The sequence below is a fragment of the Lepus europaeus genome, chromosome 19, assembly GCF_033115175.1.
Source record: "Lepus europaeus isolate LE1 chromosome 19, mLepTim1.pri, whole genome shotgun sequence".
Taxonomy (NCBI): domain Eukaryota; kingdom Metazoa; phylum Chordata; class Mammalia; order Lagomorpha; family Leporidae; genus Lepus; species Lepus europaeus.
The window spans coordinates 72463282-72478662 of NC_084845.1; the positions used below are offsets into that span (position 1 = coordinate 72463282).

General features: G+C 52.4%; 1 protein-coding gene across 2 annotated transcripts in view; it reads left to right on the forward strand.

Annotated features, from left to right (window-relative positions):
* The first annotated feature begins 207 nt into the window (after window positions 1-207).
* TCF25 (transcription factor 25) overlaps window positions 208-15381 on the forward strand; it is a 29017-nt gene continuing 13843 nt past the window's right edge. The window contains exons 1-5 of one of the 2 annotated variants that reach the window (XM_062177249.1): window positions 208-463; window positions 9891-10052; window positions 11560-11634; window positions 12270-12388; window positions 12933-12998. In XM_062177249.1, coding sequence (XP_062033233.1) covers window positions 275-463; window positions 9891-10052; window positions 11560-11634; window positions 12270-12388; window positions 12933-12998 — 611 coding nt within the window. In that variant the 5' untranslated portion in view covers window positions 208-274. The remainder of the gene's footprint in view (window positions 464-9890; window positions 10053-11559; window positions 11635-12269; window positions 12389-12932; window positions 12999-15381) is intronic. The other variant, XM_062177250.1, reaches the window with a different exon arrangement.

A 15381-nucleotide genomic window follows, 5' to 3' on the forward strand; every position in this document is an offset into this window, starting at 1 on the left:
GGGCCGCCTCCGAGCCGGCAGCCGCGCCGGGAATACCTCCACCCGCCGGCAGGTCTCGCCGCGCTGAGGCGCCAACTTCTCGCGAGAGCCCCCCCGGAAGCGCCTGCACCTTCGCTGACGCCGCTGGAGTGGACAGGAAGTTCCGGCGAGCCGCAGCGCGCAGACGCGACACGCCAGCCTCGCGCCAGCGCGCCGGGTGTGCGCAGGCGCGCCGACCGCCCTCCTCTTCTGCTCTTCCTTCTCTCTCTTGAGACGTCAGCGGCCGTTGGGTCCTATGTCGCGCCGGGCCCTCCGGAGGCTGAGGGGGGAACAGCGCGGCCAGGAACCCCTGGGGCCCGAAGCCCTGCGGTTCGACCTCGGTGAGGACGATGACGCGGAAGAAGGGCCAAAACGGAAACCGGGTGGCCGGCGCCCTGGGGGCGCAGGGAAGGAGGGCGTCCGAGTCAACAACCGGTTCGAGTTGGTGAGGAGCGGGGCGGCCGGGGGGGGGGGCCGGAGGAGGGCAGGCGGGGGGCGAGGCGGGGCTGCGGGGGCGTGCCCCTTACGTCACGGGGCGGGGCCACCCGATCCTGCACTCTGCGCAGGGGCGGGGCTAGGAGCTGAATGGGGCGTGGCCTAGCGGCCCGGGGCGGGGTCAAAGGTGGGACCCAGCGAGAAGGGCGGTGTGACGGGGGCGGGGCCAGCCGATTCTGTACTCGGTGGAGGGGCGGGGCTAAGAGTTGAGTGGGGGCGGGACCGAGCGGCCAGGGGCGGGGCTAAGATGTGAGGGGGCGGGCTCAAGGGGCGGGGAAGGTCTGCCGAGAGCGGGACTGGAGGGGGTGTTGTGGGGTGAACAGGTGGGCGGGGCTGCAGTGTCCAGAGGAGGGGCTGCAGCAGAGTGCGCAGGGCGCCACTTCTCTGGGTCTTGAGGCAGAGACGGAGCAGCCACCTGCTGGTCCGCTTTCGATGCCCGCGAGCTGGGGCCTCAGTCCAGGTATTTTGTGTGCATGGCAGGGTGTGGCCTCCCACGGTGTCTGTTAGCGGGAAGCTGAGCTGGGTGCAGAGTGCAGGGCTCCCACAGATGGGACATTAGTGTCAGCAGCTCAGAGCTTCTTCACGTGCGTGATTCGCACTCTTGTCTCCCTTTCATCCGAACGTGACCTACGCCGGCGCCTCTGGCCCAATGCGCTCCTTCAGTCGTCCTTGCCTCCGCTGGGGGCTTCTCCGTTCGTTCGGTGCTGGGGCCGGCCACCTGGATGGCATGCCTGATCCTGATGTCTATCTCTCCCTGGCTCACAGCCCACTTGCAGAGCGTTGGGGAGTCCCGGGCATGGGGAGCTAGACCGTCCTTTCCTAGCCCCACCTCTGGTCCTGTCACTCTGCGTGGGGTTCTGAGCACACGCTGATCACAGCCCTCCCTGGCGGTACCCAGTGTGCCTGGAAGGCTCTTGCATTTGGTCTCTTTCTCAGCGCGCTCTCGGTCACGCCTGCGGCTGGGAAAACTCTCCTCAGACATTGACACGCGTCTGACCCCCTGACTGCCCCTTGGCTTGGCTCAGGTGCCGCCTGCGGCTCATGCCTGGCTTCGCCACCTGATTTAAAATCGCAGTCAGGGCAGGTGTTGGCTCAGAGATTGGGGCGTGGCTCTGAACTCCCCCTCAGAGCGCCTGGTTCTCAGCTTGGCTTCTGCTGATGCACACCCTGGGAGTGGGCAGAGAATGGCCAAATCCTGGGGCTCCTGCCACCCAGGTGGGAGGCCCAGATTGAATTCAAAGCTCTGACTGTGCTCACTGCACCTGTTGTCACCTTGTAGCCCTGATGTCCTTTGGCCTGACCCAGACCTGGCTGTTGTAGGTATTTAGGGAGTGAACCATGGATGGGAGATCTTAGCTCTCCATCTCTGTCTGCCTCAATAACTTTTTAAAAACTGCAGTCACTGCTGTTCTCCCATCTCTTTTTCTGGGCGTCTTTTCCGCTGAAGTTTATTGCTGAGCATTACTTAATAGGCTGTCTGTTCCACTTACTTTATATCAATTGTATCCTATAGTGGAGTATCAGCATCATGAAAACAGAAACTTTATTTGTAAGTGTGTCCCCATTTCCCAGGAGGCCTACACATAGTTACTGTGTAGTCTTAGATAAATAGTCTTTGTGCAGGCTAGAGTGCTGCCTGTGGATCCGGCTCCACCCCTTCCCAGATGGGAGAACTTGAGCAAGATACTTAATGAAACTTTGGGCATGTTATTGTTAACCTTAGGTATGTCAGGATTCAATCCACTGAAGTGTGTAGCCTTTAGTGCATCCTGGGCACGTGGTCAGACCAGACATAATACGATACACTGAGTCAAGAGAACAAAAGAACTTCCCTAGAAATGTGCAATCCTGAGTGCCTTACTCAAAAACACGTCTAGGGACTGGTGATGGCTTCCTGGGGAGGAGGCAGAGCACAAATGGGGGTCTGGTGTCCATCCTACAGAGTCACCTTGTAGCTCCAGCTGTGCTCACTGGTGACCCTTGTCACCTTGTAGTCTGACTGTGCTCACTGCTGGCTCTTGTCACCTTGTTGCTCCGACTGTGCTCACAGCAGCTATTGTCACCTTGTAGCTCTGATGTTCTCACTGCTGACCCTTGTCACCTTGTAGCTCCGACTGTGCTCACGGCAGCTATTGTCACCTTGTAGCTCTGATGTTCTCACTGCTGACCTTTGTCACCTTGTAGCTCCGGCTGTGCTCACTGCAGCTATTGTCACCTTGTAGCTCCGGCTGTGCTCACTGGTGACCCTTGTCACTTTGTAGTCTGACTATGCTCACTGCAGCTATTGTCACCTTGTAGTTCTGATGTCCTCACTGCAGCCATTGTCCCCTTGTAGCTCTGACTGCTCACTGCTGACCCATCACCTTGTAGCTCCGACTGTGCTCACTGCAGCTATTGTCACCTTGTAGCTCCGGCTGTGCTCACTGGTGACCCTTGTCACTTTGTAGTCTGACTGTGCTCACTGCAGCCATTGTCACCTTGTAGTTCTGATGTCCTCACTGCAGCCATTGTCACCTTGTAGCTCTGATGTTCTCACTGCTGACCTTTGTCACCTTGTAGCTCCGACTGTGCTCACCGCAGCTATTGTCACCTTGTAGCTCCGGCTGTGCCCACTGGTGACCCTTGTCACTTTGTAGTCTGACTATGCTCACTGCAGCCATTGTCACCTTGTAGTTCTGATGTCCTCACTGCAGCCATTGTCCCCTTGTAGCCCTGATGTTCTCACTGCTGACCCATCACCTTGTAGCTCCGACTGTGCTCACTGCAGCTATTGTCACCTTGTAGCTCCGGCTGTGCTCACTGGTGACCCTTGTCACTTTGTAGTCTGACTGTGCTCACTGCAGCCATTGTCCCCTTGTAGCTCTGACTGCTCACTGCTGACCTGTCACCTTGTAGCTCCGACTATGCTCACTGCAGCCATTGTCACCTTATAGCTCTGATGTCCTCACTGCAGCCGTTGTCCCCTTGTAGCTCTGACTGTGCTCACTGCTGGTCCATTGTCACCTTGAGGCTCTGACTATGCTCACTGCTGGTCCATTGTTGCCTTGTAGCTCTGACTGTGCTCACTGCTGGTCCGTTGTCGCCTTGTAGCTCTAACTGCTCACTGCAGGTGTTGTCACCTTGTAGCTCTGATGTCCTCTTTCTCTCTGTCATTCTGCCTTTCAAATAAATAAAAATCAGCTTAGTTGAAGTATAATCTGTGTGTAATAAAAGACACCCATTTAAAGTGTATGGTTTGAGTTTGACAGCTGTGCGATAGACCAGTGTCACCACCACCACCAAGTTACAGAAGGTTTTATCATTGTTTTTAGCCTGTGTCCCCACTTTCTGTCAGTGGGAGGTGCCTTTTTGGGGTTCATGTATGAGGAGTTGTTCTTGTGTCCCTGCGATCTGTCTGTTGGTGAGAGGTGCCTTTTCCGGGGTTCATATGTGAGTTCTTCCTAGCCTGTGACCCCACTGTATGTCAGTGAAAAGTGCCTTTTCCAGGTTCCGTGTGCCAAGAGTTGCTTCCAGCCTGTGCCCCAGCTGTATGTCTGTTGGTGAGAGGTGCCTCTTCCAAGGTTTGTGTGTGAGGAGTTGTTTCCAGCCTGTGTGTCTGCTGTCTGTCTGTTGGTGAGCGGTGCTGTTTCCGGGGTCCGTGTGCAGTTGTACAGAATTGCTCTCTGCGTCTGATCGCTCTTGCTCATCCTGTGCTTGTGAGATTGACTCTTTCTGTGGTGTTCATCTGCTGCGGAGCAGTCACACACTGTGTGCACGTACCACATGTCCATCCATTTACTTTTTGGTCGATGCCTGTGTTATTTCCAGTTTGGGGTGTTGGGACTAAAACTATGTGAACATTTGTATAGAAGTCTTTTGTGGACACGTGTTTACTTTCTGCTCGACGGAACACCTGGGACGTGAAGAGACTGTAGACCCTTCTCTGAGGCGAAGGCAGCCTTGCCCAGCCTAGCTTTCTGTACTGGGCACTGCCAGTCTTTGCAGTCAGGCATTCTGTGGCTATGCAATGCCATCTCTTTTGTTTATTTGCATTTCCCTGGCCATTTGTTTATCTTACGTGAAGTGCCTCTTCACATTTCTTTGCCCATTTTTATGTGATTGTCTTCCTATTACTGTTTAATAGGAATTCTATATGTATTTTAATGCATATTTTGTGTCAGATGTGTGTATGGTGAATATTTGCCCCCAGTAATACTGCAAGTGAAAAACAGCTTATTGAAAATACTGGTGGTGGGTCTGGTGGTGAACTGTATTAAGCCATTTCTTGCCACACTGGAATCCCATTTTGGGGCACCAGTTCAAATCCCAGCTGCTCCATTTCTGATCCAGCTCCCTGCTGATGCACCTAGGAAGGCAGCGCAAGATGACTCAAGTGGGCCACCGCCACCCATGTGGGAGATCCGGATGGAGTTCCTGGCTCCTGGTTTCAACCTGGCCCAGACCTAGCTGTTGAGGCCATTTAGGGAGTGAACCAGCAGACAGAAGATCTTCCTCTGTCTCCCTCTCTGTTGCTCTGCCTTCAAGTAATTAAATGCATACATCTTTACAAAGTATGTATTGGGATGGGTGTTTTATGTATTCCTTTTTTAAAAAAAAAAAAGATTTATTTATTTATTTACAAGTCAGAGTTACACAGAGAGAGGAGAGGCAGAGAGAAAAGAGAGAGGTCCTCCATCCACTGGTTCACTCCCCAGTTGGCTGCAATGGCCAGAGCGGCCTGGTGAAGCCAGGAGCCAGGAGCTTCTTCCAGGTCTCCCACGCGGGTGCAGGGGCCCAAGGACTTGGGCCATCTTCTACTGCTTTCCCAGGCCAAAGCAGAGAGCTGGATGGGAAGTGGAGCAGCCGGGACTCAAACTGGTGCCCATATGGGATGCCGGTGCTTCAGGCTAGGGTGTTAACCCACTGCGCCACAGCGCTGGCCCCTGTGCATTCCTTGACACCTTTGGAGACTCCTGCATCCCATGCCAGTCCTGGCTCTGCTCCCGATTCCATCTTCCTGCTGACGCACGTCCTGGGAGGCAGCAGGTGATGGCTTCCACCCACGTTGGAGACCTGGATGGAGCTCCAGACTCCTGGTTTTGACCTTGCCGAGACTCAGCCATTGTTGCCATTTGGGGAGTAAACCAGTGGATGGAAGACCTCTCTGTCTGCCTCTGCCTTTCAAATTCAAAAAAATTAAATAAAAATTTTGTAGAATAAAACTGTAAACTCAAATTTAACCCTTTTAATGTGTATCATGATGATTTTAGTGTATTAAGAATTCAGTCATTTACTTCATAAATATGTACATTGCCTATGCTGCTTTAGACCCTTCCATCTTTGAAGGACCAGCCATTCATTCTGCAAAGAACAGACAGGTACTCATTCCAGATAGGGCTGTGCCTCCTGCCCTCAGGTCTCAGTTGTCCTCGCTGTCTAGGCACTGTCCCACCTGCGTGGGATCCCAGATAGTATGTCACAGACTGGGGACCCACTTCACAGAAAAGGAGATGCAGGCGTGAGCCCACAGCTTTGCTCTTTCTGGAAACTGTTGGCTTGATACAGCTGTGGAACAGTCCGTTGGAGGCACAGTTTTTAAAGCTTTACAATCAGTTGTGGGTTTGTCTGTTTTCTTCTCGGTTTCTTCTTCTTGGATTTGTAAAGCTTTACCTGTACCTTCAACGGGCTGTTCCACAGTTCTGTCAAGTTAGGATTCCCAGTCCCAGCTCTGTACTGAATCACATCCTGGGAGGCAGCAGAGATGGCTGGAATAGTTAGGTCCCTGCAACCCACATAGGAGACTCAGTTTGTCTGTTTCTCTGGCTCTCAAATGACAAAAATTTAAAAAACACCTCGGATATTGAAGGATAAAGTTAGTGAAAAATACAGAATATCTCCGTACCGAAAAACACAAAGTATTGCTGGGAACAGTGACAGCACATGTGAGGGGAAAGGCGTCCATGTTCAGGGACTAGAAGACTGACATCATCGGAATGTCATTTCCCCAGGTTGGTCGAGTCCAGTCCTTCTTAGTCTACAGGCTGGAGACCAGGCTTTGTGGTCAGGCTGATCATACAGTTCACATGGAAATGCAGAAGATCTGGCATGGGCAAGACACTCCTCAGAAAACTCCACCTCGTTTCCGGGCTTGTAAAGCATCAGGATGGTGTGGTATTAGCGAAACATGGACAAACAGAGCAGCACAGCAGAACTGGCAATTCAGAAACAGGTCCAGTGGTTCAGAAGCTGCTTGGACACCCACATCCCATAGAGGAGTGTCTGCGTTCGAGTTCTACTTTGCTTGCTTGCTTTTAAGATTTATTTATTTATTTATTTGAAAGGCATAGTTAACGGGGCGGGGGGGGGGGGGAGGAGGGCAGGCATCTTCCATCCACTGGTTCACTCCTCAGATAGCTGTAACAGCTGGAGTTGCGCTGATCCGAAGTCAGGAGCTTCCTCCGGGTCACCCATGTGGGTGCAGAGGCCCAAGGACTTGGGCTATCTTCTGCTTTCCCAGGCCATAGCAGAGAGCTGGATCAGAAGTGGAACAGCCAGGCCAGCGCCGTGGCTCAACAGGCTAATCCTCCGCCTTGCGGCGCCGGCACACCGGGTTCTAGTCCCGGTCGGGGCACTGATCCTGTCCCGGTTGCCCCTCTTCCAGGCCAGCTCTCTGCTGTGGCCAGGGAGTGCAGTGGAGGATGGCCCAAGTGTTTGGGCTCTGCACCCCATGGGAGACCAGGATAAGCACCTGGCTCCTGCCATCGGAACAGCGCGGTGCGCCGGCCGCAGCGCGCTACCGCGGCGGCCATTGGAGGGTGAACCAACGGCAAAAGGAAGACCTTTCTCTCTGTCTCTCTCTCACTGTCCACTCTGCCTGTCAAAAAAAAAAAAAAAAAAAAAAAGAAGTGGAACAGCCAGGTCTCCAACCAGCGTCCATTTGGGATACTGGCACTGCAAGTGGTGGCTTTACCCGCTAAGCTACAACGCCGGCCCAGGGACACAACATCTTGACTTCAGGCATCTTAAACGCATGCCCCAAAGCTGTGGTTTGGAGAAGTTTCTAGGGCAGTTCCCACAGAGGCTCATGTGTGTGAAGGTTCGTTCTTCATAGCCTCCCGGCTCCATTTGGCAGGTAGGGTTGGACAGATGTGGCTCTGCTTTGATACAGCTTTCACAGTGGCTAGTAAGATTTATCTCGAGGTGACTGACGCCACGTCCTGCTGGTGGAGGCCAGTGTAGATGGCAATCGTGCGCTGTCAGCAGAACTGCTTAGAGACATGCCTGTGTGTACAGCATCATTGTTTCAATTGAGCTTTAGCTCGACATTTATTTATTATTATTTTAAAAATATTTTATTCCTGTTTATGGCTTGTCTCTCCTTTTTTTAAAAAAGAGATTAATTTCATTTATTTGAAAAGTTTCAGAGAGAGGTCTTTCATCCATTGGTTCACTCCCTTCATGGCTGCTGCAGCTGGAGCTGAGCCGATCTGAAGCTAGGAGCCAGGAGCTTCTTGCAGGTCTTCCACAGGGTGCAGGAGCCCAAGGACTTGGGCCATCTTCTACTGCCTTCGTGGGTGCATCAGGAGGGAGCTGGATCAGAAGAAGTGGAGCAGCCAAGACTTGAACCAGCGCCCATATGGAATGCTGGTGCCACAGGCTGGGGCTTTAACCTGGTGTGCCACAGCGCTGGCCCCGACATTTATTTATTTACTTATTTATTGAAAATAGAGACAGACAGGTGATCTTCCATGTGCTGGTTCACTCTCTAAATGGTAGCATAGCCAGATCTGGGCCAGGCCAAAGCCAGAAGCCTAGTACTCTATTCATGTCTCCCACATGTGTGCAGGGGCCCAAGCGCTTGGGCATCTTCACTGCTTTCGTGGGCCGTTAGCAGGGGTCTGGCTTGGAAGTGAAGTAGCCGAGGCTCCACTGGCATTTGTGACACAGGATGCCAGCTTGCAGGGCAGCCAGGTGAGAGCAGCAGGGGCATTTGCCTTTCATCCCCATCAACGAAGTCACCACGGAAAGCTGACCCCACTTCTGTTTTAAACTCTCTCAGGGTTGCAAGGGTTGGAGTTGATTTCATTCTTATTTTTTGAGCTTTACATTTTCCAAATGTTCTAAATTGAATATAAAGTTGCATTTATCTATTTCTGCACCTCACAGTTGATCTGCTGTTTATGAAGTGTTATCGGCCATTCGTTTATTTGCTGAGTACTGAAACTTTTCTCATGACTTGTACCATTCCCCTGTTGTCCCCACTGCCTGTCTCCCCTCCCAAGAGTGTGTGTCTCTCTACTCAGTGCCATGCTGCTTAGATTTGCTCGTGTGTGTGTGCGTGTGCCCAGCTGTGGCTCACCCATTCTCACTGCTCTTTGGGGCTCCACTGGTTTCCATGTGCAGTCTGCCCTCCATGTCTGTGGATCCAACCACCAGGGACCAAAAATAATTAAAAAGAAATGCAAGTACAGACTTTCCTTATTTTCTCCCTAAAGGATGCAGTGTAACAGTATTCTCACAGTGCTCACATTACGTTAGTGATGATCTACAACATACGAAGGAATGCACATGGGTTATGTGCAAATCCTACACCATTTTATGTAAGAGACTAGAGAATCTGCAGATGCCAGTGTCCACAGGCCCACAGATGCTGAGAGACAACTGTGACTTCTGTCATCACAGTCTGTGGGCAGGTGGATCCTCGGTGCGTCCTGTGTGCCACGGTACATGAGCTGAGGATTGCATAGGAAGAAGGACTTCAGTGCCCTGGCTGAGCCATGCATTTTAACTTTCACCTTTGGGTGGTCTCAGTGAATGGGGCGATCATGGTGCCGCTTCACTGTGTCATCCTTGAAGGCAGAGAACACTGAGTCTCTCGGGGGCCCCCTGACTGAGGCAGCCTGAGCCAGAACTTGCTAGAGGGGCCGGCGCTTGGCACAGCGGGTTAACGCCCTGGCCTGGAGCACCGGCATCCTATATGGGCACCGGTTTGAGTCCCAGCTGCTCCACTTCTGATCCAGCTCTGTGCTATGGCCTGGGAAAGCAATAGAAGATGGCCCATATCCTTGGCCCCTGCACCTGCGTGGGAGATCTGGAAGAAGCTCCTGGCTTCGGATCAGCACAGCTCCGGCCCTTGCAGCCAATTGGGGAGTGAACTGACAGATGGAAGACCTCTCTCTCTCTTTCTCTCTCTCTCTCTCCCCCTCCCCCTCCCTCCCCCACCTCTTTTCTCTCTGTGTGTAACTCTGACTTTCAAATAAATAAATCTTAAAAAAAAAAAAAAAAAAACTTGCTGGAAAGCTCAGAACTCTCTTGGCTGTGCCTTCTCTGCACTGCCATTCGCATCATGACTGCTTTGTCAGGCAAAGCCCTTGATCCTGTCCAACCTGTTTTTCCAGATCCACATTGAGGACCTGGAGGATGATCCCGTGGGAAACGGAGACAGGTCTGGCTGTGCCCTGGCAGACTCCATGGCATTGGGGAACAAAGCAAGGGCTCAACACGGAAGCACAGAGCCCAGAAGAGATGCGGAAGTGGCCAAGGCAGTGCCTCCAGAGCAGGTATGAGAGACTGTGGGCCGGTGTCAGAGAGCAGGGCCACCGGGCATCCAGCCATACCCGCTGTGCTCACGTTTTCTGAGCTGGATTCTGTTCACTGCCCAGTTCCCCTGATGAGAATTGCATGAAATCCCCAAGACCAGTAGTGACATCAGGGTGCCTGGGTCTGCGCAGCGGTTTGTGTCTTTGTGTAGCGTGTCCTCCTGACTGTGGGCCTTCGGTCTGGGTGCTGGGAGGGATGCGCATCACAACACAGAGGATGGTCCTTGAAGAACGGGGGTCTTCCCACAGGATCCCTACGGGAGGGGTTTTTAAGTTTGTGTGTGTGCTTTGTTTTTTTTTAAATCTTTATTTATTTATTTGAAAGACAGAGATTTACCATCTGCTGGTTCACTCCCTAGATACCAGGGCTACGCTAGGCCAAAACCAATTGCTGGGAACTCAGTTCAAGTCTCTCATGTGACAGAAAGGAGCACTTCTACTTGAGCCATCACCTGCTGTCTCCAAGAATGTACATTAGCTGGAGTCAGGAGCCAGGCACTTGGTGTGGGACACGGGCATTTTAGCCACTGGGCCAGATGCCAGCTCCTGAGGGAGGGTTTCCTCTTTGATCCCAGAGATGTTCACTCGGAGCCTTCTGGTCCCTGCAAATGAATCTGGTGCCCCAGGACCAGTAGACATGGGAGCGCTGACCCAGAGAGCAGAGCAGGCCCCTAGTTAAGGTTGGGGTCTTGATAGGCTAACTTAGAAGGAGCAGGCCAGGTGCAGGTGGGAGAGTGAGGGGCAGAGGCACAGGGGGTCAGTGTGAGACAGCCTTGGCACAGCAGGGCCTTCGTGTCCACCATGGCTGTGCTGTGGCAGTCAGGGACTGACAGGGTGATAAAGGAGAGCTGGAGGGTCGGTGGGAGGGTGGGTAGGTTTAGTGCCCGTGAGCCACTGTGAGGTTGGGCTGAACTGTAAGCTCAGGGGTAGCCCACAGCCCATCAAGAAAGGGTCAGGGGTGGGGTACCGCTGCTGTGGCATAGTAGACTAAGCCTCTACCTCTGCGTGCGGTGCCAGCATCCCATACAGGCACCATTCCTTATTCCAGCTGCTCCTGTTCCGATCCAGCTCTCTGCTATGGCCTGGGAAAGCAATGAAAGATGGCCCAAGTGCTTGGGCCCCTGTACCCATCTGGGAGACCTGGAGGAAGCTCCTGGCTCTTGGCTTTAGATTGTCCCAGCTCCAGCCATTGCGGCCATTTGAGGAGTGATCTAGCAGATGGAAGACCTTTCTGTCTCTCTCTGTAACTTTACCTCTCAAATAAATAAATAAAGCCTTTCAAGTATATATATATGAAAGAAAGGGTGGGAGAGAAAGGCCACACTGTCGCATCAAAGGATGCGTCCTGGGTGGGGAGGGAGGGGCTGGGCACTGCTTAGAGGAGGGGAATTGAGCTTGCTGCTTTGGCTGTCGGTTTCTGAGGTTGTCCTTCTCTTTCCACTGGTTCACATGTGCCTCTTTCATTTAGTCTCATGCAAGTAGCAAACTCCGAAAGAAGAAAAAGAAACAGAAAAATAAGAAAACCGGCACAGGAGAGACTTCGGTATGTGTGTCAGGCGTGGCTTTGGCTTGTCCTCTGCCTGTTTCCTGCAGCCATGGTGAAAGAAGTTGGTTTTTTGTCACCATTAGGAGTGTGGCTGCCCAGGAGGTCAGGGAGGAGGAGCTTAGCTCCTGTTGCTTCTGTCTTTGTTCCCTTCTTTCTGTGTGTCCAGCACGCGTTAGGAATCATGTCCTTGTGACAGAGGGGCCTTGGTAGGGCTGTTGCCCATCACCCGGGTGATGCTCACCCCTGTCCCCTTTCCTCGCCCTGACGGACTGAGTGGTGGGGCGTGGGAACCACCTGGCTGTCCCCAGGAAGTCTGTTTCCAAGACTGTGCGTCCTAGTCTGTCCCGACAGCTCAGCTGGGCTGGGAAGTCCCCACGCGAGCAGCCTGCATGTGAGACTGGCAGCCTCGTCTGTGACCCGAGGGTTTGCAGGGTTCTGTGATTCTCTTCTGAGCTTCCTCGTGCAAAACACCTTTTGTTTTTGTCTAAATATATGTCTGTCATAGAATGTTTGAAGTACCCTGTTCTTTAGGAAGTAAATACAGCTTAGTAGTTCTTATAAAAATCACTTGGGTATTACTTTAACGTTCAAAAAGTCAGTGTGGTGATTAATAGGTTGTCTTGGGCTTTTAGGAAAATGGACTGGAGGATATCGACCGCATCTTAGAGAGGATTGAGGACAGCAGTGGGTTAAACCGCCCAGGGCCCCCTCTCCTGAGCTCCAAGAAGCACGTCCTGTACGTGGAGCACAGGTACGGCCTCAACTCCACTGCATGGGAAGAGAAAGTAATTTCAAAACACAGATTGGCGCTACCTAATTTCCAAACAAGGCAGAACTGCTGTGTTTAAAAGTGGCCAGAGTTTATCACTGAGCATCCAGCAGCAAACAGGAGCGAGGCTGAAGAGAAGGAACCTCGTCCACACTGTCGGGGTCTAGTGTGGCCTTTATGTGGCCCACCCCACCCCCGAGACTGTCTCCAGTTGAAAAGGGAGAGACGTTCTTGACTAGCTGCCCCCACTCGGCCTTGCAGGCAGATGGTTGCCATGTGCGCGACACCTGCCCAGGTGCCTTACCTTCCCACAGAAGGACCCACTGCGCCCCTCTGATGCCCTGCGGGAGCCCTGTTCCCTGGGTCTCACAACACGTCGGGGTGGCCTTAGAGAAGGTAGGCCTGGAGGTTACCGTGTGGCCAGAATCGCTGTTCTGCTGGGTTCTCAGGTGGCTCTCTGGAATGTCCAGGATCACTGTAGGAGACCATGGTTTAAGTTTTCTTGCTAATATTTCCATTTCTCTAGACACTTGAATCCAGACACAGAGTTGAAAAGGTATTTTGGTGCTCGCGCAGTGCTGGGTGAACAAAGGTAAGACCTGCTGCAAGCTGCCTGATGGAAACTTTGGCTCCTTATTGGGCTGTCTGCAGGGAGGGAGGCACTTTCCTGAGGCCGGTGAAAAGGCCCTGGGCAGGCAGCGCCTCTGGGTTCCATCCATGATCCCAGCTCTGTCTGGCTTCTGCTGATGCAGGCTTTGGGAGGCAGTGGTGATGGCTGAAGTACTTGAGTCCCTGCCACCCATATCGGGGACCTGTATTGCGCCTCTAGCTCCTGGCTTCAGCCCCTACCCAGCCCTATATGAGGTGGAAATTTAGGAAATGAGCCAATAGATGGGAACTCTTTCTGTGTCTCTCTGCCTCTCAAGTAGATAAAAATAAAAATTTTACATTAAGAAACAGGGGCAGGAATTCAGCACAGTGGTTGAGTCTCCACTTTGGGAATGCTCCTGTCCTGTATCTCAGTGCCTGGTTTGAGTCCTGGCTACTCCACTTCCCATCCAGCTTCCTCCTGACATGAACCCTGGGAGGCGGTAGGTGATGGCTCAGGTGCCTGAGTCCCTGCCACCCACATGGGAGACCTGGAAGGAGGTCCAGCTCCTGGCTTGGCTTAGCCTACTGTTGAAGGCAACTGGGGAGTGAACCAACAGGTGGAAAATCTCTCTCTGTTTTTGTCTTTTAAATAAAAATGGTGAGGGGTGGGGATTTTCAGGTAACCTCCTTTGACTCTGTTTTGGTGAGTCTCTGTGTCTTCCCAGGGTGTTTGTGCACACCCCACACTTCCTGTCCCACTGCCATGCTCTGGTTTTGGTGAGTCTCTGTGTCTTCCCAGGGTGTTTGTGCACACCCCACACTTCCTGTCCCACTGCCATGCTCTGGTTTTGGTGAGTCTCTGTGTCTTCCCAGGGTGTTTGTGCACACCCCACACTTCCTGTCCCACTGCCATGCTCTGGTTTTGATGAGTCTCTGTGTCTTCCCAGGGTGTTTGTGCACACCCCACACTTCCTGTCCCACTGCCATGCTCTGGTTTTGCAGGTTCTGAGTCCTAAGAGTGGTTTTCTGCACTGAGTTACATAAGCATCATTTACTGACACATTTATCAGACTGTGTCCAGATGTTGCCTGCATGGACCCCCTGCAAATGGGGGCATCTGTGTCAAATTGTCCAGGAATGGGTATTTCCAGTTCCCTACATGTTGCCACATTGCCCTCGGGAAGACTGGCCCACCGACTGAGAGACACATGTGTCCTCTCATCCACAGCAGGTGTATGATTTTAAAATCTGTCGTGAGGCCAACACTAGGATGCTTGGGTCCCATGTTGCAGTGCCTAGGATCAAGTTCCGCCTCCACTCCCGATCTAGATTCCTACTGATGGACCTAGGAGGCAGCAGATGGTGGCGCACGTACCTGGATGACAGCGGAGCCGAGACCTCCACCCAGGTCTCCCGTGTGGGCGCAGGGGCCCAGGTCTTGCACTGCCTTCCCAGGTGCATCAGAGAAGCTGGACAGGAAGTGGAGCGGGCGGCAGCTCAGCCCACGGTGCCGCAGTGCCGGTCTCAAGGACCAGTGGCTTGTCTGCTCTTCTCATAAGGCCGTTTGCTCACACTTGCCTTGTGTTTCACAGTTTTTGCTTTATACTTTGCTTTAGGTTTTTGATAAGTTATTCCGATTAAAGAAGACTTTTATATTCTTTTTGGAATATTAATGAAAAATACTTGAACTGTTGAAGATGTCGCCTTTGTCACCCCGTATTGTTCTCTCCACCCTTGGCGCCTGCTTGATCTGTCTCTGCCATTTCGTTCCATTTGCATAGTCCTGTTTCTGCAAGTTATAGTTATTTATTGATTAGTTTGTAATAACAATGTTACAGGTAATTGGTGGTGATCAGTTAATAATAATCGTACTTATTGCTATAGTATTACACTTTTTTGGTGTTTTTTTCTGTTTTGTTTGCTTATGTGTATTTGAAAAGCAGATGACAGGAAGAGAGAGACAGAGATCTGCCATCCAGTGGTTCACTCCCCACATGTTCACAGCAGCCAGTACTGGACCACTCTGAGGTTGAGAGCCTGAAAGTCAATCTGGGTCTCGCTCACAGATGCCAGGGACCCAAATATTGAAGCTGTTACCTTCCAGGGTGCACATTAGCAGGAAGCTGGGTCAGAACCGGAGCTGGGACTTGAACCCAGGCACTCCGATATGGAATCCCAACTGGCAGCTTACAGTTTAAGCTGTGCTACAGTAGCCACCCCATTACTGTCATTTCTCTGAGCTTTTAAGTGATACCAAAGACTTTGACTGCGAAGCCACTGCTCCCTCTTCCTCCCCCCACCCCCCACCGCTTGTCCTGCTGCTCTGTGACAAAGTCCGAATGTGTGTCTGTTTCTTTCTCCTCGTGCTCAGAATCTCCACAGAA